We start from the raw sequence: 24,542 nt of genomic DNA on the forward strand, positions 1-24,542 counted from the left end.
GCCCTCCCCCTGCTCATGCTTGCACGCGCTCTCTCTCTCTGAAATAAAAAAAAAAAAAAGTCTTTAAAAATAGATCATTTCCAATAACATCGAAGCCCTGTGTGCCCTCCCCCAATCACAAAGGAGTCTCTCCCCAAATAAGAACTAACCATTACTCTCTTGCTTTCTGTTTTAAATTTTCACTGCTTGTTTTTTTTTTTCCCTTTGTTTACTGAAAATTTCAAATACACAGCAAAATGAAGAGAATTTCACAGTGAACGTTTATATACGCACCGCCTAGATTCCACCGTTGCCTTTCTCCCGTGCTTGTTTTATCTACCCATCCCTCTATTCATCAACCCATTTGGGTAATTTTTTATTCATTTCAAGATAAATGATCTTCAGTATTCTCTAAATACTTGAGCATACGTATCAATGACTAAAGATCGTTGCTTTTTTAGGGCTTTCTTTTTTCATTATTTGAGGTATAATTTACATACAGGTGAAACACACACATCACTAGCGTGTGACTCTCAGCAAATGCTCACACCCGAGCAACCTGAACCCCCCTCTCAAGTTATGTAGAACTTTACCATCACTCCTGAAAGTGCCCCTCAGGATCCTTGCCAGTCGGTCTCCGAACCCACCCCTGCGAGGCAATCACTCTCCTGGTTGTTTTCCATCACGGATTGGTTTTCCCTTTTGGCAACCTCACACGGATGGAAGCGCCCAGTGTCAGCTTCTCCACTTGTCCATGTCGTTGTGGATGTCAGTGTTCACCCCTTTCTTTCTTTCTTTCTTTCTTCCTTTCTTCCTTTCTTCCTTTCTTTCTAAGATTTTATTTATTTATTCACAAGAGACACAGAGAAAAAAGAGAGAGGCAGAGACACAGGCAGGCTCCATGCAGGGAGCCCGACGTGGGACTCGATCCTGGGTCTCCAGGATTGTGCCCTGGGCCAAAGGCAGGCACCAAACCACTGAGCCACTCAGGGATCCCCTGTCCACCCCTTTCTATTGCCAAGTGGTGTTCCACCCACGGACCTCCCACGGTTGATTCATCCATCCCTTTACTGATGGGTTTCTCAGCGGTCCCCAGGGGGGGCTTATAATGAATAAAACTGCCACTAACATTTTTTGTACAAGTCCTTGGGTGGACACATCCGTTTGTTTCTCTTGGCTGAATATGCAGAAGGGAATTGCAGGCAGGTGCATTTTACTTCGGAGAACTCGCCAGATTTTTTCCCCCAGTGGTTGTACCATTTTACAATCCCACCATTCCTATGAGACATGGAGTGGCGCTTTCTGCTCTTTTCTCCCACTTGTTTGTACTCCTGAACACTTCATTGTTCAGCTTTTCATAAACTTTATATGAGCGGACTCCTACTGTAGTCTTTTGTTACCTGTTGGTTCTCCTCCACGTTATGCATTTGTGATCTCTTCACGTTCTTGTGGGTAATTATTGATCATTTGTCCTTCTCGCTGCTCCGTACTATTACGTGCGACTGTATCACAATATGCTTATTCATTTTGCTGATAGGCGTTAGGGCTGCGCTCAGTTTCCAGCTGTGGTAGAGACAGTGTGAATATTCTCATATATGTCTCCTGGGACACATGGGCAAGAGTTTCTCCAGAGCTGTAGTTTTTAAACTCTATGGCCAACACCCCTTTTAAAAAAAGATTTTATTTATTGGAGAGAGATAGAGGACTCATGTGTGCATGAGCAGGCGGAGGGGCAGAGCGAGAGGGAGAAGCAGGCTCCCCACGGAGCAGGGGAACCCGACGACATGGGGCTCGATCCCAGGACCATGGGATCACAGCCTGAGCCGAAGGCCGACATTCAACCACTGAGCCACCCAGACAAATGGCATTGTCACACAATATTGCAGATCTCTTCAGAGTCTGGCAGAAAAGAAGACGGTTTTCCGTCTCATATTTGCTTTGCATTCAATCTGTTGCAATACGTTGCTGTGCTTGAAGTGTATACAGAACTCTGGCCGCACAAATAAATCACAGGATGAGGAAGTATTTTACTAGCCTTTTCATTTATACCTACATATCGTGTGGATTTTTTTCTTTGATATTACATCAGACTTGATAAGTGGTAGAGCCTTATATGGTTAAGATGTAGAATCAGAGACCAAATCAATGAACTTTTGGTACATTTTTATTTTATTTTTTAAAGATTTTCTTTATTTATTTTTAGAGAAGGAGGGCATGGAGAGGAGCAGAGGGGAGGGAGGGGAAGGAGCAAAGAATCCCAAGCAGACTCCATGCTGAGCAAGGAGCCCGATGCGCGGCTTGATCTCATGACTCTGAGATCATGACCTGAGCCGAAACCAAGTCAGTTGCTCAACAGACTGAGCCACCCAAGTGCCCCTATACTCTTCCATATTTTTAAAGTCTATTTATTTAATCACTCTCAAGGGGCCACCTAGGTGGCTCAGTGGTTGAGCATCTGCCTTTGGCTCAGGGCATGATCCCGGGGTCCTGGGATCGAGTCCCACATCAGGCTTCCTGCATGGAGCCTGTTTCTCCCTCTGCCTGTGTCTCTGCCTCTCTCTGTGTCTCTCACGAATAAATAAATGAATTTTTTTTAAAGCACTCTCTACACCCGACATGGGGCTCAAACTCTCGATCCTGAGATCAAGAGCAGCATGCTCTATGGACTGCTAGCTGGAAGTCCCTGTACTTAAATGAAGGAATCCACTCGTCTGTCTTGTAGTTTGAATGGCTCTTTGAGTTTTTGTAACATGCACTGGGCATTTGGAAAGTATTGCATATCTTCTAAATGTTGACATGTTTCATTTTAATTAATAAATATATATTTGCTAGTATATATATATATACACTGTGATATTATATTTTAATTAATATCACCACTAATATCAGAAAAGTCTAAGTATTAGAATTGTTGTGTGTGGCTATAATTCATTCATTTTCACTGCCAAATGCTATTCTGTCTGACATGTACACGACCATGTTAATGGATTTAAGTTTCCCAAAATTCTAACTTTTTCTTGAAAGCTTTAATTTTATCAACAAATGCTATCAGTTGTTCTTGAAGCGATGGGCTATCACTCAGTCATTTAACCAACTAAGTCACCCAGGTGCCCCTCAAGTGCTTTTAACTAAAATAACCACATGTCCAAGTGCCCTGTTTTGCAGTGGAATCCCCTGAACTCCTTCATTTCCCCACTACCTGAAACTTTCCTATGAATGTCATATATTAAAAGCCTAGCTTAAAAAAATAAAAATAAAAATAAAAATAAAAATAAAATAAAAATAAAAAAAGCCTAGCTAGGCACCTGAATTGCTCAGTGGTTGAGCATCTGCCTTTGGCTCAGGGCATGATCCTGGGGTCCTGGGATCGAGTCCTGCATCGGGCTCCCTGCAGGGACCCTGCTTCTCCCTCTGTCTTTGTCTCTGCCTCTCTGTGTCTCTCATGAATAAATAAATAAAATCATAAAAAATAAAAAAAAAAAAAGCTTAGCTAGCGACTATGGGGAGAAATTCAAGTTAGAATTTGTGAAATAAGATAGCTCTACAAGGGGGTAAAACAAGTGTAACAAGTAGAAAAAACAAATCTGGGTGCCTGAGTGGCTGTCAGTTAAGGATCTGCCTTTGGCTCAGGTCATGATCCTGGGGTCCTGGGATTGAGCCCCCACATCAGGCTCCCTTCTCAGCTGGGACTCTGCTTCTCCCTCTGCCTCTGCCATTCCCCCCTGCTCATTCTCTCTCTCACACACACTCTTGCATAAATAAATCCTTAAGAAAAAAAAAGAACAAATGTAAGCATGATGTCCCATAGTTCACTGACTCAGTCTTAGTCCCAAGATTAGGTCAATTCAGTTCGTATTCATCCTACTTTGGGGTCATTGAACTTCTTGGATTTATTTATAATTCTTTTTTTTTTTTTTCTTTTTTTAAAATTATAGAGGTAGGAAAGCAGTGAAGGTTAGGATCAGGGAATTCCAGTTTATTTATTTATTTTTCAATTAATTTTTATTGGTGTTCAAGGGAATTCCAGTTTTTTTTTTTTTTTTAATTTTTATTTATGATAGTCACAGAGAGAGAGAGAGGCAGAGACACAGGCAGAGGGAGAAGCAGGCTCCATGCACCGGGAGCCCGACGTGGGATTCAATCCTGGGTCTCCAGGATCACGCCCTGGGCCAAAGGCAGGCGCCAAACCGCTGCGCCACCCAGGGATCCCGGATTTATTTATAATTCATAGCTTTTATCATAATTCTCTTTTTTGGGTACATTTTTCTGTAAGTAATATTTTTATATGCCCCCCTCCTCTCCTTCTAGGACTCCAATTCCATAGCACTTAAAATTGTTTCATCAGTCATTGAGCAGGCTGTGATCATTGTATCTCTAATTTTCTCTCTGCGCTTCACTTTGAATTTCTATTGCTAAGTATTCAAGTTTGCTGATCTTTTCTTTGCTGTATCTAAGCTCCTTTATTTTTTTTCTATTTTTTTCTAACCTCCTTTAAACTCATCCAATGAATTTTTCATTTCAGCTATTGCATTTTTTCATATTTAAATATTTCACTTGGTTCTATTTCAAAAAATATATTTTTTTAAAATTTTTAATTAATTAATTTTTTTAAATTTTTATTTATTTATGATAGTCACACAGAGAGAGAGAGAGAGAGAGAGAGGCAGAGACACAGGCAGAGGGAGAAGCAGGCTCCATGCACCGGGAGCCCACCGTGGGACTCGATCCAGGGTCTCCCAGATCGTGCCCTGGGCCAAAGGCAGGCACCAAACCGCTGCGCCACCCAGGGATCCCTAATTTATTTATTAATGAGAGACACACTTGGTCCAGGACCACAACCTGAGCCAAAGGCAGGCACTCAACCACTGAGCTATCCAGGTGCCCCTCATTTGGTTCTATTTCATAGTTTTAATTTTCTCCTCATGTTCATATTTCCTTTAAATCCTTGAGCATAATTATAATAGCTCATTTAAGGTCTTCTGCTAATTCCATCATCTTTGCCATTTCTGTATCTGATTATATAAACTTATTTTTCTTTTTTTATTGATCACTTTCCTGCTTCTTATGTCTGCTAATTTTTTATTGGATGCTAGATATTATGGCACTTCCTTTATTGAGTGTCTGTATCTTGTTCTTTAAAGAATTGAACTCAAGGGACGCTTGGATGGCTCAGCAGTTGAGCATCTGCCTTAGGCTCAGGGTGTGATCCTGGGATCCAGGATTGAGTCCCACATCAGGCTCCCTGTGAGGAGCCTGCTTCTCCCTCTGCCTGTGTCTCTCTGCCTCTATCTCTCTGTATCTCTCATGAATAAATAAATAAATTGTTAAAAAAAAAAAAAAGAATTGAACCCGAGAGCAGGTGGTTAAGTTACTGAGAATTGTCTTCTCTTTTTCAGGTTTTATTTTTTTTTTTATTTTATTATTTTATTATTTTATTTTATTTTATTTTATTTTATTTATTTTATTTTATTTATTTTAAGTAAACTCTACCCCTAACATGGGGCTCATATTCATGACCCTGAGATCAAGAGCCACATGCTGTACCAACTGAGCCAGGCAGGTGTCCCTTGTTCAAGGTTTTAAAGCTTTGTCAGGGAGGATCTGGTATAGTCTCTACTATAGGGCTGATTTAGTCCCAACTACTGAAAAAGAACTCATCTAAGAGCTCTACTAATTCCACAGGTGTTCAAGAACATCTTTCTGCTCTGCCTGTTTGAAACTCATGTGTCTCTCAGTCCTAGGTAAACTCTGGTAATTACTTGGTTTTTAGTTCTTTGTCTGGCTTCATAAAATTTTACACTATGTATGTACTGCTTAGTATGCAACTACGTGCAATGTATGTACTGCATGTTTCTGCAACTCTTTCTTTGCATGGCTCCCATCTCTTTGATATCCTGATAACTAATCCCAGGGCCTCCATCTTCACCAATTACAATGTCTGTCCCCTTACCTCAGTGAGTCTATTGTTCTGCCTGGATGCAGAACACCGCATCGGAGTCCAGAAGGTACCTCCAGGCAAATTTTTGTAGAGACCATTAAGCTCACCTCATTGGTTTATTTTCTCTCAGGGATTATAGTCTTGTGCTGCCTGTTGTTCAATATCTGACAGGTTTCATATATTTTGTCCATGTATAGTTATTTACAGCAAGAGGATAATTTCAGCACCAGTTCCTTCATTATGGCCAGAAACGGAATTCTGTTCATTTGTCTTCAATTTTTTTTTTCTGTTCTTCAGATTGGATGATTTCTATTGATCTGTCTTCAAGTTTACTAATTCCTTCTTGCTATCTCCAATCTGCTGTGAAGCTTATTCAGTTACGTTTTCACTTCAGTTATTGTACCTTTTGGCTCTAGAACTTCCATTTGTTTCATGTTTATTGTTTCTATTTCTCTATTCATTGAGATCACATTTTCCTTCAATTATTTGAATATATTTTTAATAGTTCCTTTAAAAAATATTTTATTTATTTATTTGAGAGTGAAAGACCATGAGTGGGCAGAGAGCGAGAGAAGCAGATCCCTGCTGTGCAGGGAGCCTGATGTGGGGCTCAATCCCAGGATCCCAAGATCATGACCTGAGCTGAAGGCAGATGCTTAACTGTCTAAGCCACCCAAGTCTCCCTTTAATAGCTCCTTTAAAGCCGTTGTCTACTAAGTCCAATGTCTGGACTTCCTCAAGGTTGCTTTCCATGAGTTTATTTTTATAGGTCTTACTATGGGCCACATTTTGCATGTCTAATTTTTAAAAAAGATTTTATTTCTTTATTTTAGAGAGAAAAGTGAGTGAGTGAGCAGGGAAGAGGGAAGAGGGGCAGATGGAGATTGAGAGAAACTCAAGCAGATTCTCACTGAGTGTAGAGCCCAACTTGGGGCTCGGTATCAGGAGTCTGCAATCATGACCTGAGCCAAAACCAAGTCAGACACTTAACTGACTGAGCCACCCAGGCACCCCATGCATGTTTGATTGATAATTTATTGTGTCCTGAACATTTTAGATGATGATTTAGAGATTGGATTCTGTTTTGTTTGGACATCAGACTCTTCCTTTGATAAGTGTTAATTTTTTGTTCTTGTAGGCAGTTCAGGTTACTGGCTGATCTCTTTAAGTAATCTTGGTTTTTTACTTTGTTAGGGCATATTTGTGAAAGACCCAGGGGCTACATAAATCCTCTAACTTGGTAGACTCAATTTCCAAACTCTGTTTCTCCCGTGGATTTTAGTTTTAAGTAAGGTCTGTAGTAGGCAGAGGTCAACAAATTACGGGCTGCAGGCCACATTCAGCTCACTGTTTTCACACTTAAACTTTTATCAGAACACAGTCACATCCATCCATCCACATAGTCTATGGGTTCCTTCTACTCAGCTTTGCCAGTTATCTATTACTGGCAAAGCTGAGTATCTATTATCACTTCTGTGATAATGAAGTTGTCTACTTCTCCTTATAGTTCTATCAGATTTTGCTTTATATTTCATGTTTAGAATTTCATATTCCTGGGGATCCCTGGGTGGCTCAGCAGTTTAGTGCCTGCCTTCGGGGCAGGGCATGATCCTGGAGTCCCGGGATCAAGTCCTGCATCGGGCTCCCTGTATGGAGCCTGCTTCTCCCTCTGCCTGTGTCTCTGCCTCTCTCTGTGTGTCTCTCATGAATAAATGAATAAAATCTTAAAAAAAAAAAAAGAATTTCATATTCCCTAATGAATGGGACATGTTATCATTATATGGGAATCATTTGTCTCTCTAGTAATGCTTTTTATCTCAAGGCCTAATTTTTAAAATATAAATATGGCTATGCTGACTTCCTTTGGTTAGCATTCAACGGATATAACTTTATCCTTTATTGACTTCCTATTATAGTATGGATTTAGCTATCTGATACAACTATCACCTAAGCTCCCCTCTACCTATCCTAAAATATTGTTTTTGACTAAATGATTTGGGGAAGTTTGTATTATTCTGGCTATGTAATTTTTAATAGCTGAGTATCTTATTATACTATGATTTTATTTCCTTGTCTTTCTAGTTCCTGAAGTTGACAATTGCCTTGATTTTTTTTTTTAACTCATTCCTTTCCTCTGATTCAGATTCTCTGTTTGTTAGGTTACATGCCTTACTTTTCCTTGGTTTGCTTGATCTTTCTTGGTTTGTTTGGTTTAATTAAAAAATAACGGGAGCATGTTTCCCTAGTAGCTTTTTTTGAGTTACAAAGGCAGTGATTCAACAACTGGCCAGCCCTTGAAATGGCCCTATTCTGTCTTTTCAGTTATAGTGATCTAATCTAAACTTGTCCAATATGGGAGCTCCTTTCACTATCTTCCTTTACTTTGCCTCTCCTGTATCGGATCTCCTGTTTTCTGTGTTATCTTCCTTTTCTGTTTTGATTAATGCCCTCATTTTAGAAGAACATGTCCTCCGGTAGCTTTTTGAGAAAGAATGCATGGGATGCAAAATTTTTAAGATTATATGTGTTTGCAAAAGAGTTTATTTTACATTCACACTTACTGAGTAGTTTAGCTGGGTAGAGAATTCTATATTGGTTATATTAGTTCAGGAATAGACCCCAATGCACTATAGTTCACACAAGATAGTTTATTTTTCTCTTATATTGACAGTCCAGAAGAAGCAGGCAGGAAGACAAGGCTGCCCAGCATACAACTTACTGTTTCTTTCTAACTTATTGTTCCACCATTTCCTAGGTCAATCCTAAGCCAATTTACCAGCAACACATTTGAATTCAAGCCCTCAGGAAGGGGAGAGAGGAAGTGCAGAGCAAGCAATTTCCTTTAAAATTGTGACCGAGAAAGTTGCACACACTTTGCTCATGTCCTTTTGGCCCCTGTGGGGTGAAGTTATTTTCTGGATCATCTCTTTACTCAGCATGTGCCTTTTCAGGTCCTAGTTTTACACAGAGGTCTAGATCCAACTCTCATGTGAGGGCTCTGGTCATTTTTTGTGTTCTATGTGAAACTCATCAAACCCCCAAATTTCAGGCCCCAGAGATAGGCATAGACCTTAGCAGCACTAACAACTTAAGCCTTAAACGTTTCCCAACACCAAGTAGCATGCCCACCCCTCACCACTGCCTCAAAGCCCTGGGTGGTCTGGTTGCCATCCTGCTGCCCACATCTCCCACTCTTCCTCATTTACCAGGCTCTAGCTCCTTCTGGCCTCCTTGCCATTCCTAGAGCTCACTGAGCTCTTTTCTACCTCCTGCCCTTTCCACATGCCATTCCCTCTGTCCAAGACTATTCCTCCAGAGATATCCATTTGACTTGTTCCCTCCCCTCCTTCTGCTCAAATATCATCACCTCTGAGACTTTTGCTGAGCACTGTGAGCAAACTAGCCTCTCATCACTACCCACTCACCAGCTTTTACTTGCTCTCATTACACCCATCACTACTGACATGGTCTTGTATCTATTTTTCATGATCTGACTCTCTCACTAGGTGTGTGCCTAGGTGGTTGATTTAAGAAGGGATTCCAAGGAGGAGCAAGAGAAAGAATGTGAACAGAGGAGGGAGGAACCAATATGAGCATATGTTATTGAGTCAACCACCCCCAGGATCTTCTGAGGAGACTATGAATGTTGACTCAGAATTCTGTTAGAAGAAAGAGAAACTTGTATACCTTAGCTGCTAGCTCCTTTAGTCAAGGGTGACCCCCACGGTGGTTTAATTCCTCTGAACTTCTGGGTTGCACTCTGGGTGTCAGAGAAGCTCCAGGCAGGAGACTTCTGAGGTGAGGCCACCTCAGACTGCCCCTATGCAAAGCTGCTCGAAGTCCGTGTGGAAGTGGTCACCGCAGCAGTGGCTGGAGTGAGAGAGGGGCTGAGACAGTAGGAGGCAGAAACCTTCTCTCCTGCACTGCTTTCCCCAAGCACCTAGATGCATGGCGGCCTACAGTAAACACTCATCTGCTGAATGAATGTGCGGAGCTGCAGTCTAGTGGGAAGGCAAATAGCAGGGTGTCAAGAAAATAAAACTTGAATCTGCAAGATGAGCAGGTTAATTGCACAGCTGTCTTACAGAGCACTTGTACATCTAAGTAAGAATATCAGCGACAGCATTGACAGGTGACAGTTGCCAGGCTCTTTCCGTGGGCCACGTTGCTGAGTGCTTGATGGGCCTTGTTATTTTATCCTATAACACAAAGACTGGTCCATTTTACCCAGGAAACCTGAAGCCCAGAGAAGTCCTGTGACTTGCAGTGATAGGGTAGAGATAACCAATTGACATAAGGGTGACTGGAGGCCAAAGCAAGGCAGTGAGGGGGAGTTAATGGCAGAGATGGGACTGAAACCCATGTCTCCTAACTCCTGGGCTTGTGTCCCTGTCCCAGAGCTGGCTAGGCAGAACAGGGGCTCCTAAGCAGTGAGGGGGGAGGAGGATGAACTAAATACAGCCAGGCTGAGCTGGGTGGGCACTGCCTCCCCAGCTATTACCAGAAGAAGCTGAAGGAAGGCACCTGCAAGGCCCGAGAGATGGAGTTGGCCATAGGCCGGCTGCGGTCCCGGAAGAAGCTTCCCTACAACCCCCAGGAGGCAGACTTGGAAGTCCCAGAACGAAGGGTCCTCAGGATCCTGAGCCGGCTGAAGCAGCAGAACTATGGTGAGGGCCTTGGGCATGGTGAGCACTCTGCTTTCCTGCCCACCTGGCCTCTTTCCCTGGGCCCCGACAGCCAGACCTAGGAGCTGAGAGACATGGTTTCCCACTTCAGGATTAACTGTGTGCATTAGTCAATGATCTGAAAATCACGATCGCTAGCCCTCTGACAAGGGCCTTCTGCACTCTTGCCCTGGGCTTAGCGCTGAGCACACGTTGGTCCCAAGAGCCTCCACTGAGCAGGGTGGGTGATTAGCAATCGTAGATCACCATTAACTGAACACTGTGGTCACTCCCCATGCTAAGCTCTTTGTAAATGTGCTAGAATTTAATCCTCACCATCACATGTTTACCCCATTTTACAGATGAGAACAGTGAAACTGAGGAAGTCTATGCCCAAGGTCCCACAGCTAATGTGTGTCAGAAAGGGCAGTTTATACCCAGGTCTGACTCCAAAACCTGTGCTCTTTTCACTGGGCAAGACTGTCTCCCCTTAAGTGCAGGTGCCAAGTGATGGGCTAGGAGCTTTCCAGAGTCTCTCTAGTGTGCCAACCAGAATGCAGGACCCATCACCAAGACATGTGCTCCTGTGTAAGCTGTTAGCCCTTACACAGTGCTCAGTGTTGAGCTGCGCGCTGTGCGTGTATTAGCCCTTTAATCCTCATCGTCAGCTGTGTGGGGTGGGTACTCGCCTCCAGCTTACACAGAGGCTCAGGTTAACGGATCTGCCCAAACCCACCCAGCTTGTTATGTGGCAAAGCTGGGATTTCAGCTGGGTCTGCCTGCCTCCCAAGGCTGGGCTTGCTCTGAATCATTCCCCTCTCCTGCCTCCTCCTCCCTTGCCAGCTGCCAACCTGCAGAGCCCCTATGCCCAGGTGCCCTGCATCCCACTCTGTCCGAGGTTGGACAAGAAGATGGTTCGTCGGAAGCAGGGCAGCCAGTATGTGCTGGACCCATGCACCCCCGCCAGCCTGGGCCCCGACATCCATAGCCTCCTCTTCCAGTCAGCATCTCAAGGAAGCAGGTGGGTGCCCAAGAGGCAGGAGCTCCAGCCCAGGCCCATTCACCTCCTTTTTCACAAGGCCCTGGCCTAACCTGAGGGGAATCCATCCTTCCAAGAGATGATGCCCAGGATACTGCTGCTCCAGGGAGGAAAAGGGGGAAAGGATGGAAGCAGTGAGAAACTAACCTACATTGAGGGCCCATGTACCACACTGGCTGTGCTTAAGTCAGGGTACTTCTTCCTTCCTGTGCCGACACAGTGGCACATAGCGTCTTTCTCTTAGGCTGGTACCATCTGCCTTTCTCATGCACGAGGTCAGCTCGCAAGTCTTTTGCCTGAGTATGACTCCATGTTAGGAGCAGTATGAAACAGGCTTGACTGCTGGATGGAGGGAAGCTTCCCCTGCCAATCCCCTTTCAGGCACTTTGGGGACAAAAGGAATCAGGACTTGCAGTCAGGCCCCTGAGCCCAACTACTAGGCTCCATTGCTTCCCAGGAAAGCCTCCTCTCCCCGGGGCATGTGGGAATGGCTCATTTCCTCCCACCTTTCTCCTCACCTCTCTCCCTAGGGAACACGGCTCTGAGTGCCGAAAGTGGCTCAGCTCTGTCCTGGCTCGAACACACTGACCTATGGAGTCCTGACTCTGGGCAGCTGTTCAGGTCATCAGGCAGGTACCGCTGCTGGATTTTGCTTTTGTGGCCTGGTAAGCCAATAAACACCAAGAACCTCAGCTTCTGTGTGTGGGGCAAGGAAGGCCCTCAGGTTTTCCACTTGGCTCTCAGAGTACAGGGCCCCAGATTCCCTCAGGCTTAGGAAACCCTGAAGCAAGAAACATCTTGAAACCCTGTCAGGGTTGGGACTCCTGCTAAAGGGACCCTGGGTGCAAAGTCTTGACCTTCTATGCACTCTCAAAGCTCAGAGTTGGGACTCTTCAGATGAGTGCTCCTTTGGACTAGGAGCCTCACAAAGGCGAAAGCATCTCTTCCCACTTGCTCGAAGGTAAAGATTCTGGACCTTAAAAGCAGAAGACTGACTTTGCAGAAGGGCAGGAGGGGTCTCAGCCATGCTCTGAGAGGGCCCCAGACGCTTGGGGGCCTTTCTCATGGAACTTAAGGGTATGTGGGTCTTTGCCCCCCCAACCCACACACCACCCCAGGCCTATTTCTCTAACAGAGAGAGCCCCTCCCTGGGACTGAGCAGAGGTAGCTCCCCCAGTGATTAATCAAGCAGGCATAGCAAGAGGTTAGGAGGCCAGGGACTGAAATGAGGACAAGGTTCTGACAAGTTTAAAACATGTATTTAAAATACAATTTATAAAATGCTTAATCTGCCGACTCAGGAGCCCGCGGTGCGGGGTGGGGTGGGGTAGGCAGCTGCCCGCTAGACCAGCAGAGCAGGACTGCAGGGGTGCGGCCCTCCCTCCCATGCCCTTCTGTTCAGACACCCAAGGGGCCCACATGCACCCCTGGGATCACACGAGCAGAAAACAGGACCCCGGACGTTTCCAGAGCCTCTGCTTACCAGGGAGGCTGGGGCAGCCCTGCCCGCCCATCCCTGAGCAGAGCATCCCCACATGGGGCAGAGCAGGGTATGGCTGGGCTGGACAGGGCAGGGCGGGGCAGTGGGCTCTGGAAGGGGCTGATGGTAGCAGATAGGGTGTTGCCTCCTGCCTGCAGGTGGGGAGCACCCTGATTGAGTGGGCTGAGAAGGGTTGGTCACCAGGCCTGGACCCCCAGCTCCTTTGGTTATAGGCTGACATCAGAGTAGTGGCTCATGGGAAGCGGTTAGCTGGAAGGTCTGGGCCTGGCTCATGGGGTCAGGGAGGAGCTGGGGGAAAGGGGGACAGTACCATGAAGGCAGATAAACAGGCAGCAGCCTCAGGTTTCTGCCCCACCCCCACCCCCCCTGGGGTTTTCCAAGCCAAAGCCTGCAGCTTACTTAAAAGAAAAAAACAAAAAAAAAAAAAAAAGAAGAAGAAGAAGCACTTAAGGAAAGTTACAGACAATCAAAAAAAAAAAAAGAAAGAAAAACAAAACAAACAAAAAAAAACCCCACACACAAAATCCAAACCATTCTCCCATCAACCCTCCCACCTCCCCCCAACACATCTCGTTTTCATTTCTCTTTAAAATTTTGCCTGCCACCTCTCCATCTGGGAAGCCAAGAGTACAACTGTTGATGGGTGGTGGCAGGTACAGTGGGCAAAGCCCCATCTTTGGCCAGAGGGAGGTGGGAACACCAGTCCCTACTACATCCTCAATCCACAGACACCCATCAGCCAGCCTTCCCTTCGGCTCCCACTAGGGGAGAGGGGGGCAAGAGCAGGTGGTCCCGATGGCTGAGCAATCAGTATTCCTGGCCATCCCACCTGGCCTACCTCTGTACCCTTCTCCAACTGAAAGGACAGTCTCATCTTGGGCCAGAAACTACTATTACATGAAGGCTAGACACTGTACATCTAGAAGGAGGAAACTTGGTCAGGGCAGTGGAACTATAAAGACAGCAGCCAATCTTCTTCCTTTGCCACTTCTGGGGGATCATCCCTCTTACAACAGCCTGTGGGTACAACCCAACAGCCTGTGGCCTCTTTGTGACTGAAGCTCTGTTCCAGCTCTGCTCATGCACCATTTCCTGGCTGCTCATGGTTATAAGGCTATGCTGTGGACTAGCTGCTGATTCAACGGGCAGCTGGCCCTTCCTCCTCAGCGGGAGATGCAGTGGGACATGGCTTACTGGGCCTGACCTACATTCCCACAGGGCAAGGCTGAGAGCCAGGTAAACCAAAGGTGGAGTGAGCCTGCAAAACCTAGCTTGCCACCTTGGCCACCGCAAGCTGCCCTAATCACAAAATGTCCTATCACCCACTCCAAAATTCATCCGCTGAGTGGGGAGGCTACCTGGCTGGCTGAGGAATAAGGCGCAGTGCAATGGAAGAGACCAGAAAGCCTGAGAGGACCCAGTTATACAAACACACACATAGCTGCTCTAGGCAGCTGCCCTCTTAGCCTCTCCCACCTTAAAGAGCCAAAGCAAATCTCTAGGCTCTAGGGACAGAGGGGAAACTGCCTTCATTCCAGAGCCTTGCTCTGGAAAAATGGGTGAGGGGTGGCCTGGGTCTATGGTCTGTCACCACCAATCTTTGCAATGCACAGCTTGCCTTTTCCCACATGTATTCAGAATGGTCTGCTCCCAAGGTAGTGATTTCACAAAGGAAACATACTAGGCATGGTGCCATCAACAGAGATGGTGCTCCACAGACTCTTGAGAGTTCAAGCCTTGCTGGAGTGGGAAGATCTATCCACCTTCCAAGCACACTGGGCAGGAGGTTCAGAGTCCTGGAACCACTTTCTCCTGGTTCTCCTCGGGCTAACAGCAAAACACTGAGCAAGTCTCACATTCCTTACTTCCGAGCCCGGAGTGCATCTCACTCCCTGCTCTCTTCTAGAAGGAGCAAGCCTGGCTGGCAGGGAACCACCCTGAGGGGTATGGGAAGGGGAAGTCTGTTCACTTTCCCTATCTCCCAAAATACTAGAGGTGGGGTTGGCATCCTCCCCAGGCTCTCTGAGCCTATAGAGCTAGCTCAGTCTCCAGGTAGGGCGAAGATGCCCTGGGACTTAGCTGGGGGAGGGAGGTATAGGCATGGGGTGCTCATCTGTCCTGGGGGCTGCAGAGCCCTGCCCCTTTTCTGGGCGGCAGTAGGAATACAGAAGCTAAGCTCACCAAAGTCCTATTGGTTAATGTTTCTGGTGAATTTCCCAGAAACATTTTTAAGTAGACTACCAAACTACCCTTTCTCAATTAAAAATTCATTAAACTGCTAAAACCCCTCCCATGCACTTTTTCTTGCAAATCAGATTATTTGTATAAACAAACAAAAGTAGGAAGGAGAAAAAAAAAAAAGAAAGGACATTTTCAAATGGAACTTGCTTTTAAGTGATGAAGACATGCACTTGCAGGTGGGTGGACGGGAGTTCTCATCCGTATTTTGAAATCCCAAATTAATGAGCATGATAAACTGTTATTGCTGGCACTGGCTTTACCCCAAGTGGCCGAGTGACACTGTCTGACTCTCTACTCTGAGTCCTTCTTGGGTCCCCCCAACCCTCCCCTAACCCCCACCCTTTCCCTTTCCATTGACTTGGGACAGCCCTTGTAGACGTGCCAATCACAGTGGGAAGGGGGGGGGAAGGAGGGAGGTCACAGTGCATGGGGTTCAAGGTCACAGTGGGCGGAGCAAAGGGGGTCACAGTGCAAGTAAGTCAGGTCGTTCCCTCTGCTCAAGTCCAGCTGTCTGCCACGGCAGTGCGACCCGTGGCGGACGACCCAAGAGGCGGTGATGGCGGCAGCGGTGGCGGCATCCTTTCCCGCACGCATTTATCTGCGCTGTTTGAAGCCCTGTGACCCATCTGGACCCAAAGGCTGTCTGATCACATTATTGGGCTGCCTGCTGTCCTCAGGTTGGGAGATCCTGGTTGGCCTGGAGGGAAGAAGATCAGAGGGAGGCCTGAAAAAAGACATACAAGAGGTCCCCAAATCTTTTTTTTTTTAACTTTTTTTTTTTTTTAAAGATTTATTTTTTATTCATTCAGAGAGAGAGAGAGAGGCAGAGACACAAGCAGAGGGAGAAGCAGGCTCCATGCAGGAAGCCCGATGCAGGACTCGATCCAGGGTCTCCAGGATCATGCCCTGGGCTGCAGGCGGTGCTAAACCGCTGCGCCACCGGGGCTGCCCAAGGTCCCCAAATCTTAAAGCCAAATCTTAAAACTGCAGCTAGGGCAGAAGCCAAAGTAGCTATCAGCCAACTCTGGCTCCCTCTCTGACGAGCTGGGAAGCTCACGGGAGCGGGGGGTAGGAGGGCCGGGAGTCTAGGCTCACCTCTTCCCCTGAATCTAGAGATAGGGGGAGTGCTCAAGGGCCCACCCTGTCCCGAGGCAGTGACCCTGGACAGCTCCACCTCCACGGCACTGTGTGGCCCGGCTCCAGGCTGTCAAGCAGAGGTAAGACCCCAAACCTAGGGCTCAGCAGAGGGACCCAGCACCGGCCACTGCTGCGCCCTGCTTCTCTCCAAATCATGACTCATACTAATATGGAAGACTAAAAGGAAACAGATTTTTCTAGTCTGCCAAGTGAAGGCTTGGAGAACGGAAGTCTATCAGATTAACGAAGGGACAGGAAGAAGGTACATAGATCAAGTCCCAGAATAGCAAGCCCCAGGAGGCCTCTCAAAGTCAGAAAGAGGCTACTTTTACAAATACTGCTTTGGCAGAAGGTGACAAATTTACATAATGCAACCTGTAGGACTACAGAGAAAAAAAGTGCCGGTAATGAAAAAGGATTTAGAAAATTCACCAAACATCACAGAGAGCTATTATGAGACCCCGAAGATAACATCTAAGCACTTCCGCTGTGCCAAGCAGGGTTCTCAGGACACTATACTTATTCATTTGCACAATGAGTTGACAGGGGAGGTACTATCGTTATCCCATTTCCCCCCCCAGATGAGGCTATGAGGGTACGGAGAGGCTAGGCAGCCCCAAGTGGAAGGAAATGGCAGATTTCTGACTCAGTCTGCGACACGCAGAGGGGGTACACCAGTAAGCCAGATGGCAGACCCTGACCTTGCTCCCGGGCTCGGCTTAGCAGCTGGAGATGCCGCCTGCCTGCTCTCACTACTCTGCTTGTCCCCAGGCCACTCCCCCTCCTCTACCTCAAAGTCGCCTGGCATAGCGGTCCGGTCCGTGGTCAGCCCTGCCAGCCACACTCACCGGTCGAGGATGGGTTTCTCTTGCTCCTCCTCAGGGCTGGCGCTGCCCAGGATCCGCTTCCGGGCCTCGGCGTACTCCGCCTCCCGCTGAGCTAGGGACTTGACAGGAAGGGCTGGCCTGCTGGTGGAGTTGGGGCTGCTGACCACACCGTTGCTGGTGGGTCTCTTGAGGATGCGGATCTGTGGAGGGGGCCCCGTGGGAAGGCTATCGTCCTGAATCACAATGGGCACTTTGGGAGGAGATTTGGATTTCCTGCTGACAAAGAGCAAACACAGCTTCACAAGTCCTATCCTTGACCACAGAGGCCCCATCCATGTACCTCACCCACCCCCCATCACTTTCCCCTCCTAAGTCTACTCATTATTCTCTGGCCTCTGACCAGACACCAACATTCTTACTCCTCAAGAGGGGTCTCTCGAAAGAGCAACCTCGCCATAAGTTCACGTCGACCTCAGGTCTGCTCCTCAGACCTAACCCCAGGCAAAAGGGGCTGGAACAGCATCTCATTCTGGGACTTCTATCCCCAGGTTCACAGTCAACATCAACCACCGTTTGGCCCCTATGGCAAGACATTTCGTGCCCAGAATCCAATGATGTCAGTTAAAATCCCAACTTCCCTACACAGAGCAGAGTGTAACAGGCTGGTGTAGTGGGAGCCCCCCAGCTTAGGGGTCAGCAGAGCGTTCACTCCAGCCATGGCCTTCTACCACATGTGCTTAAACCAGTCAAACACTACAAAGGAGCCCACTCCGCCATCCCTGCCTGGCATCAAGACAGGATTTACCAAACTGCCTCAGACCTCTGGTAAGTGACCTGTGCCTCCCAGAGACAAGCTACACCAGACAACGGGATCACCTCTTCAGAAGACTTTCTGAGCAGAGACACCTCCCTCACCATGGCTCTCTGGTATGCTGGATGCGGCGGGGCTGGGGTAAAGGACAATCCTAGAAACAGTGCTGGGCAGTGCTCAGAGGAGAAGCACTGTCCAAGGCTGGTGGATGTGCACACTGGGCAATGTGTCCACAAGGAGAGGTAGAGAACCACACAGGAAGGGAGAGAAACAAAAGCCACAGGGGAAAAGGGGATCCAGGCAGGAATGATCGCTCTACACCAGCCAGAAAGACCCTCCCAAAAGCGGCCTAAATGAGCTTCTCTTCAGAACCAAACAGCCTACAGGGGCCTGTTTTCAGAACCACAGCTGTCAGGTGGGCAAGGGGCTGGAGGAAGTCTGCTGCCGCTAGGAGGAACTGGAACAAGTCCTGGGCAGGACAGGAATGGCGTGGCAAGGGGACTAGAACCAGACATCAGTGCAGTTGCTGAGATGAGCAGACAGACAAGGAGCCAGCAATCCGATCAAAGAGTCAGGGAACCAGGAAACTAGTGGGTGGGCAGGGCCCTCCTGGCATCTCCTGGGGAACGACTATCAAGTCCAGAGAGGTCCTCTCCTCCTCCTCCCTTCCCTCTCCTCTCTCTCTGGGGCAGGCCCACAGCTTACCTAAGCCCAAAGACAGACTGCTGAGGTCAACTTTCACCTGCTCTGAAACCCACTTTTTCTGTGTGGCTGTGGGAAAATACCCTTAAAAAGGTCTTTGAGAATTTCTGAGATCTTTTTTTCCAGAATATCCCCATAATGCCCTCAGCCACCATGCTACTGAGGGCCCAGAGAAATCATCTGTCCAATCGCTTTATATCACAGAGAAAGAAACTGATTTTTCCAAAACAACTTGTCCCAAACCTCGGAGCAACTGGAACAGAGCCAAGCCTAAGACCCAAGTTTTCTGATTTGTCACCTCCCCACTTTCCACCAGACCACCTCACACCAGGTACCCACTGAGTTAGAAGGCAGATGCGACACTCCAGACTCACTCTCAAAGCCTCAAGCCACCACATCTTTGAGGGACATGCTCGGGTGCCTACCCTGCTAACCCTAACGGCCACCTGTAGAATACCACTGACTGCCCAGCTCTCGAACAGCAGAGAGCATGAGCCCTCAGACCAGACAGCAGCCTTACCTCTCCTTTTGTGTGATCTTCAGTTTTTTTTCCAACCGTCTGTCTATTTCCTAGAGGAAAAAAATGTATATAAAAAGTGGAAAAAAAATCTCTCTTAGATAAAAACTTATGTCTTTATTTTCAAAGCTAAGGATGGTGTCCTCTGACCAGGGACATTACTGTGTCCTTGAGGTAATGGATGCAGACCTCCCTTTACTAGCCTCGGGTCTGGGAACCTGACTCTCTGAGGGTTCATCTCCCTCCAACCCCGTGGCCATGGTGATAGCTCTAGATCTCAACATGCAGCTGGGTTCCTTGTGTAGCTTCCAAATAGTCTCCTGGCCTCCAATCTGTTCTTCACAGCACCATTCAAATCAACTTTCTACACAAAAGTCTAGTTGTATCACTTCCCCACTAAAACCCCTTCAACTGCCTGTCAGATCAAGTCCAAGCTCCTAAGAACGCCTCATTCATATCTTTGGTTCCTGTTTTATATCACTGTGAAGCTGAGCTGTTACCAACCCCCAGAACCCAGCATGCTGACTCACCTGCCTGCAATATCCTCCCCTTTGCAAACTTCCACTTATCCTGCAAAACCCACGCTGATGTCTGCCTCTCCATGGTGGAGTCTTCTCTGGCCCCATACACAGTTAATCACCTGCTTCTCAGACAAGAAGCTCTCCCTTTTACATTCCTTCACGATCACATGTTATCACATATTTTACAGCCTCCCCCCCCCCCCCCCACTGTTACGGACTTGAACTCTGTGATTAGCACTTAGACAAGGCCTGGAACAAAACAGAAGCCTAATATCCGTGAAACAGGTGGGCAGGGAGCCCTCAGGCCCTCAGCACCAGGAACTCTGTGATGCTCCCACACTCTTGTGCACAAGACCCCATGCACTGGACAGGAGGAGGCTGTGCACAGAGCAAAGATCAAACCTTCAGGCTTCTTGGCTATTCCACTGCTTTTTCATACAAAACATCCCACAACTGTCCTCTGTGAGGACAAGACCATTTAGGAAAAAAATTGTATGAAAAATGGTATTATTTCTCTGAAGAAAAGATCTGTAATGGTGGTTCTCAACTGGGAGTGGTTTTGCCCACCAGGGGATATTTAGCAATGTCTGGAGACATTTTTAGTTGCCACTGCCAGAGCAAAGGTGCTACTGGCAACTAGTGGGTAGAGTCCAGGGATGCCATGCTGCTAGAATCCTACAATGCACAGAACTACCCCCTTGGCAAAGACTTACATAGCCCCAAATGTCAGTAGTGCTGAAGGTGACAATCTTAACTTATAGGACATATGGGATTTTCAAGAGTCTATAACTTGCAAAATGTCAAGAATCACTGCCTTAACTGCCAGTAAAGTCTTTGAAATTTGCTGAGATCCACCTCAGGGCCAAGTGTGTAGCCAGTTTTCAGGAATGTTCCAAATGTCCTGAAAATGACCATATTCTACAGTCAATGAGTACAATTCAAGCTGGTTAATTATAATGTTCAAAATCTTTACATTCTTGCTCATTTGTTAGGTTTATAGACTATGCAAAGAATCAAAGATTATTTTCTAGTAAATTACCGTTTATCATTATGAAATAATCTTCTTTGCCTTAAAATCTATTATTTAATATGAATAAAGCTATTTCAGTTTTCTTTTGGTGAGTAGTCCCCAGAATATGTTTCTCTTTTCCTTCTCTTATTTTTGTCTCCTGTAAACAATATGAAGCTCGGCTCACCCTATGAAGCCAGATTTCAATCCAGTCTGACACGGACATTCATTCTGATTGGTGCTGAGTTGTGTTTAACATTTTTTGTTTTTATGACGTATGCAAAATATGTTTGGGGCAAGCACAACACACTGAATTCTGAGGGTCCCATCCACTCCCTGGAGGGGCTAGGAAGCCACTAGATGGAAGACCCCTCACTCAAGCTTAGAACACAAGCTAGCACTCAGCTGCTGTTTAATAATGACTGGAAAAGGTGCACTGTGACCACTACGACCACCTGGGTGTGCATGGAGAGAATCTAAGCCCACAGCACTTAATTCTTTTTTTAAATACCAATGTTATGGCCTGAGTAGATACTATTTCCCACATTAGTCTAAAGCCCTGTTACCATGTAAGGGCTTTCCAAGGCTTTCCACAAATAACTTACAGTTTCAAGCTCTACACTGAATCATTTTGCTCCCATCTGAAAAGGACACCTCCTACTCAAGTTTCTCCATCCTAAATGCAAGGTTTAACATCTGTGGGATTTAGAGGCCTTCACACAGGGTCAGAACCAAATGCCTCCACCAGCCAGGCAAGTAAGCAAAACTCCTTCTGCAGGAGCCCAGTGGGGAGCTGAAGCGGCTAAGAGGCACCAAAGGGCACTGACCCTGCCTACAGATGGGCAGCAGAGCCCTGGCTCACAGGGTCAGAGCTGCTATTTGAGGAAAAAACCAGACTCAATATTTTTACGGGAAAGCTCTACATTTTTAAACTTCATTACATGAACTCTCACTTTCATATCGCTACGAGGGCCAAATAAGGCATACAGACAATGGGCCTAATACATGAGGTTTTTTTTTTTTTTTTTTAAATTGTGGTAAAATACACATTACTTTAACTGAATGTGAGAAGCCCCATTTAGGTTTCTCTCAAGAGAGCAAACTGTTTCCTTCTTTCTGTACGGCCTTAGGGAAGAGAAGAGAATTTGCCCAGGCTCATCAAATGAGCCTGGGTAGGAAAGAGCCCTTCAGGAGGTCATTATGGACCATGCCTGAGTATGGCCCAAATGGGTCTCTGTCCCCAAACTAGAATGTAACCAGCATACCTGGCACATAATATAAACTAGTAGCTTTAAAAATAATGCCTTACATCATCATAATGCTTTATGGCTGTCAATACACTTCCCCCAGACACTCATTTTCTGTTCACACTACCTACCTCTTTGATAGACAAAAGAGCTTTTATCCTTTTCTGTCAGATGAAGGAATGTGGCTCAGGGAGGTTAAGAAACAAACCCAACGTCACAAAGTCAACCACAGAGGCAGCCCAAGAACTAAGGACTAAGAACTAAGGCCTTTTGAGGCCCTCCCCGATGCTGGCGCAGACCCACAACTGCTCACATGCCCTGGAGATGAGAAAGCCATTAGATACACTGATCTCTTCCTTGTCATCCCCAAATGCCCACTGCCCCCTGGCACTCCAATAACTAAGAGTTCCATCAAACTCCATCACACTAGGCAGGATAGCTTATCAGAACTGAGCAGGAATTCCTCCAGCAGATTAGAGAATGGGATATAAATCCAACAGCTTTGGGAGAAAGCTGATCCTGACCGTATCCAGATGGCCAGCTGGACACGAGTGTGCCCAGAGCTGGCCCGGCGAAGAGGGAGTGCCCTGCCAGCAAATGGAGAGAGCGCCGCAGCTCCCTCTGGAGTCTGTCCAGGTATCATGAGTCAGTCCATTCTCCTTTTGGACAAGGCCCTGCAATCGATCTCCTCTCAGTCTCGTGCTCTAAGAGCTGCACCAAGCCAAAACTTTCCTACAGGGTGCACTACAAGGAGAGTGCTTGTCGCCTTCAGAGATGCAATAGCCCAGTGGAATTAAACAGGTCTCAGAGTGCTGCATGAGGAAGCATCTAGATGTAGGCCCAACAAGAAACCTTATCACCAAAGGGCATCTTCTCTTTTCATAAGAATGAACAGGATGAACAGAACCTTGGCCAAAGGTGGAGACTTCTGTGTTAAGAGGCTCAAGCTTCACAGGTAGTGAAAGAAACCCATACATAAGCTCATCACTCTATGACTTCTCTGAGCCACGAGGGGTCACCAGGACAGAAGCAAGTGTTAGGACATAAACGTATCAGAAGTGGGGTGATAAGAAATGTTTGATTTCCCATGACTTTTTCTGGAAAAGCTAGCTATTTTTTGGCCAAATAGCACTGAGCAGACTCTAGAAGATGATTCCCTGTGCTCTGCTAAGTGGTGTGGTCTCCTCTTTGGGTCAAAAACCTAAGCAAAAGCTCTCTTGCTCCTTACAGACACAGATATCACTTGCCCTGTGGGGCTACATCTCTACAAAAATGAGGTGCACTCCTCTTGGTCTGAGAGAACAAGCAAAACCAGAAGGAAGGAGTAGAGGCAGGAGGTCATGAAAAACCAGAGTGGGGAGCAAGACAGTTCTGGACAGGGTGGTCCCTTATGGGAGGTAAAGAAGAGGCCTCAGCCACAAGGCAAATGAAGTCAGATGCAAGGATGCAACAACCTCAAATTCTACTCACCTGAGAGAAGCACAGCTTCCTGAATGCTGATGCCCTCAACCTTGCAATGACTGTGCTTGTAAGCTCTCACAGAAAGCTGGAGGGGGTGTGGTGGCACATGAGAAGAAGAGCAGGGAAGGGGACACCCCAGACTATTTTGTTACCTAGCCACCATCTTCAAAAGGATCAAAGGAGACAGAGAGGATAGGGATGAATCTGCGGGCGGGCAGACTGCCATCACAGATCCACTGCTGTAGCAGTTAAGAGGTGCATGAAAAAGGAAAAAAGAAAAGTGGGAAGCAGAGAGAAAAGGAAGAAAGTGAAAGGAGGACGGTAACTAGGCTATTCCAGATCTTGGTCCAAATACAGCAAGTATGGTGTCAGCACAGCTGTAGCCTCAGATCTGAATATTCAAGAAACAGACTCCATTGGTTCACCTAGGGCTGATGAAGCCTTGGGGGGCTGATTCAAACTAGCCAAACTCACAAGAGACACACTGAACAAACCCAAGTCTTCCTCCACTACACTATGGGGGTGGGGGGTGTTCCCCACCTTTTCTGGTACCTGACCTTCTGCTATCCACGCCCAGTATGCCCCCCTCACCCAATTCAGTGCCAAAGGAATGGACTATCATGCTCCACCACTGCATCCCTCCTCTCATAACTAGAATCCCTGGTCACCAAGGCAATCCACACAACTCCTCTAAGATTTCAGCAAATCTTGGACCAAATGGAGGTTCTTGGCTCTGAGTTAGGAAATAACCTCTTTTTATCAGCAAAAGTGACTAAGTGACTTTTCTCAGATAATCTGCTTCTCTTTATCAGTTTCCATTTCAGAAGATGACATTTTCTGATTTTCCTCTTGAATTCAAGGAAAAACGACTGGTCTTGGGCTCTTCATGACCCACTACATCCCACAGGTTCATCTGGTCTTGTGCAGCTACCTCAAACTGGGGAGTGC

General features: G+C 46.7%; 2 protein-coding genes across 9 annotated transcripts in view; one reads left to right on the top strand and one right to left on the bottom strand.

Moving 5' to 3' along the window:
* SPATA21 (spermatogenesis associated 21) overlaps positions 1–12,312 on the top strand; it is a 27,301-nt gene extending 14,989 nt beyond the window's left edge. For 4 of the 5 annotated variants that reach the window (XM_041766084.1, XM_041766085.1, XM_041766087.1 and 1 more), the window contains exons 12-14: positions 10,412–10,584; positions 11,425–11,602; positions 12,151–12,312. In XM_041766084.1, the coding sequence (XP_041622018.1) occupies positions 10,412–10,584; positions 11,425–11,602; positions 12,151–12,208 (409 nt within the window). In that variant the 3' untranslated portion in view covers positions 12,209–12,312. Of the gene's footprint in view, positions 1–5,661; positions 5,721–10,411; positions 10,585–11,424; positions 11,603–12,150 lie in introns of those variants that run through there. The other variant, XM_041766088.1, reaches the window with a different exon arrangement.
* SZRD1 (SUZ RNA binding domain containing 1) overlaps positions 8,551–24,542 on the bottom strand; it is a 31,363-nt gene continuing 15,371 nt past the window's right edge. Inside the window, exons 3-5 of one of the 4 annotated variants that reach the window (XM_041766090.1) lie at positions 19,360–19,409; positions 17,348–17,599; positions 8,551–16,059 (exon numbers count right to left, since the gene is read on the bottom strand). In XM_041766090.1, the coding sequence (XP_041622024.1) occupies positions 15,957–16,059; positions 17,348–17,599; positions 19,360–19,409 (405 nt within the window). In that variant the 3' untranslated portion in view covers positions 8,551–15,956. Of the gene's footprint in view, positions 16,060–17,347; positions 17,603–19,359; positions 19,410–24,542 lie in introns of all 4 variants that reach the window. The other 3 variants (XM_041766089.1, XM_041766091.1, XM_041766092.1) reach the window with 3 other exon arrangements.

The sequence above is a fragment of the Vulpes lagopus genome, chromosome 8 (assembly GCF_018345385.1).
Source record: "Vulpes lagopus strain Blue_001 chromosome 8, ASM1834538v1, whole genome shotgun sequence".
Lineage (NCBI taxonomy): Eukaryota > Metazoa > Chordata > Mammalia > Carnivora > Canidae > Vulpes > Vulpes lagopus.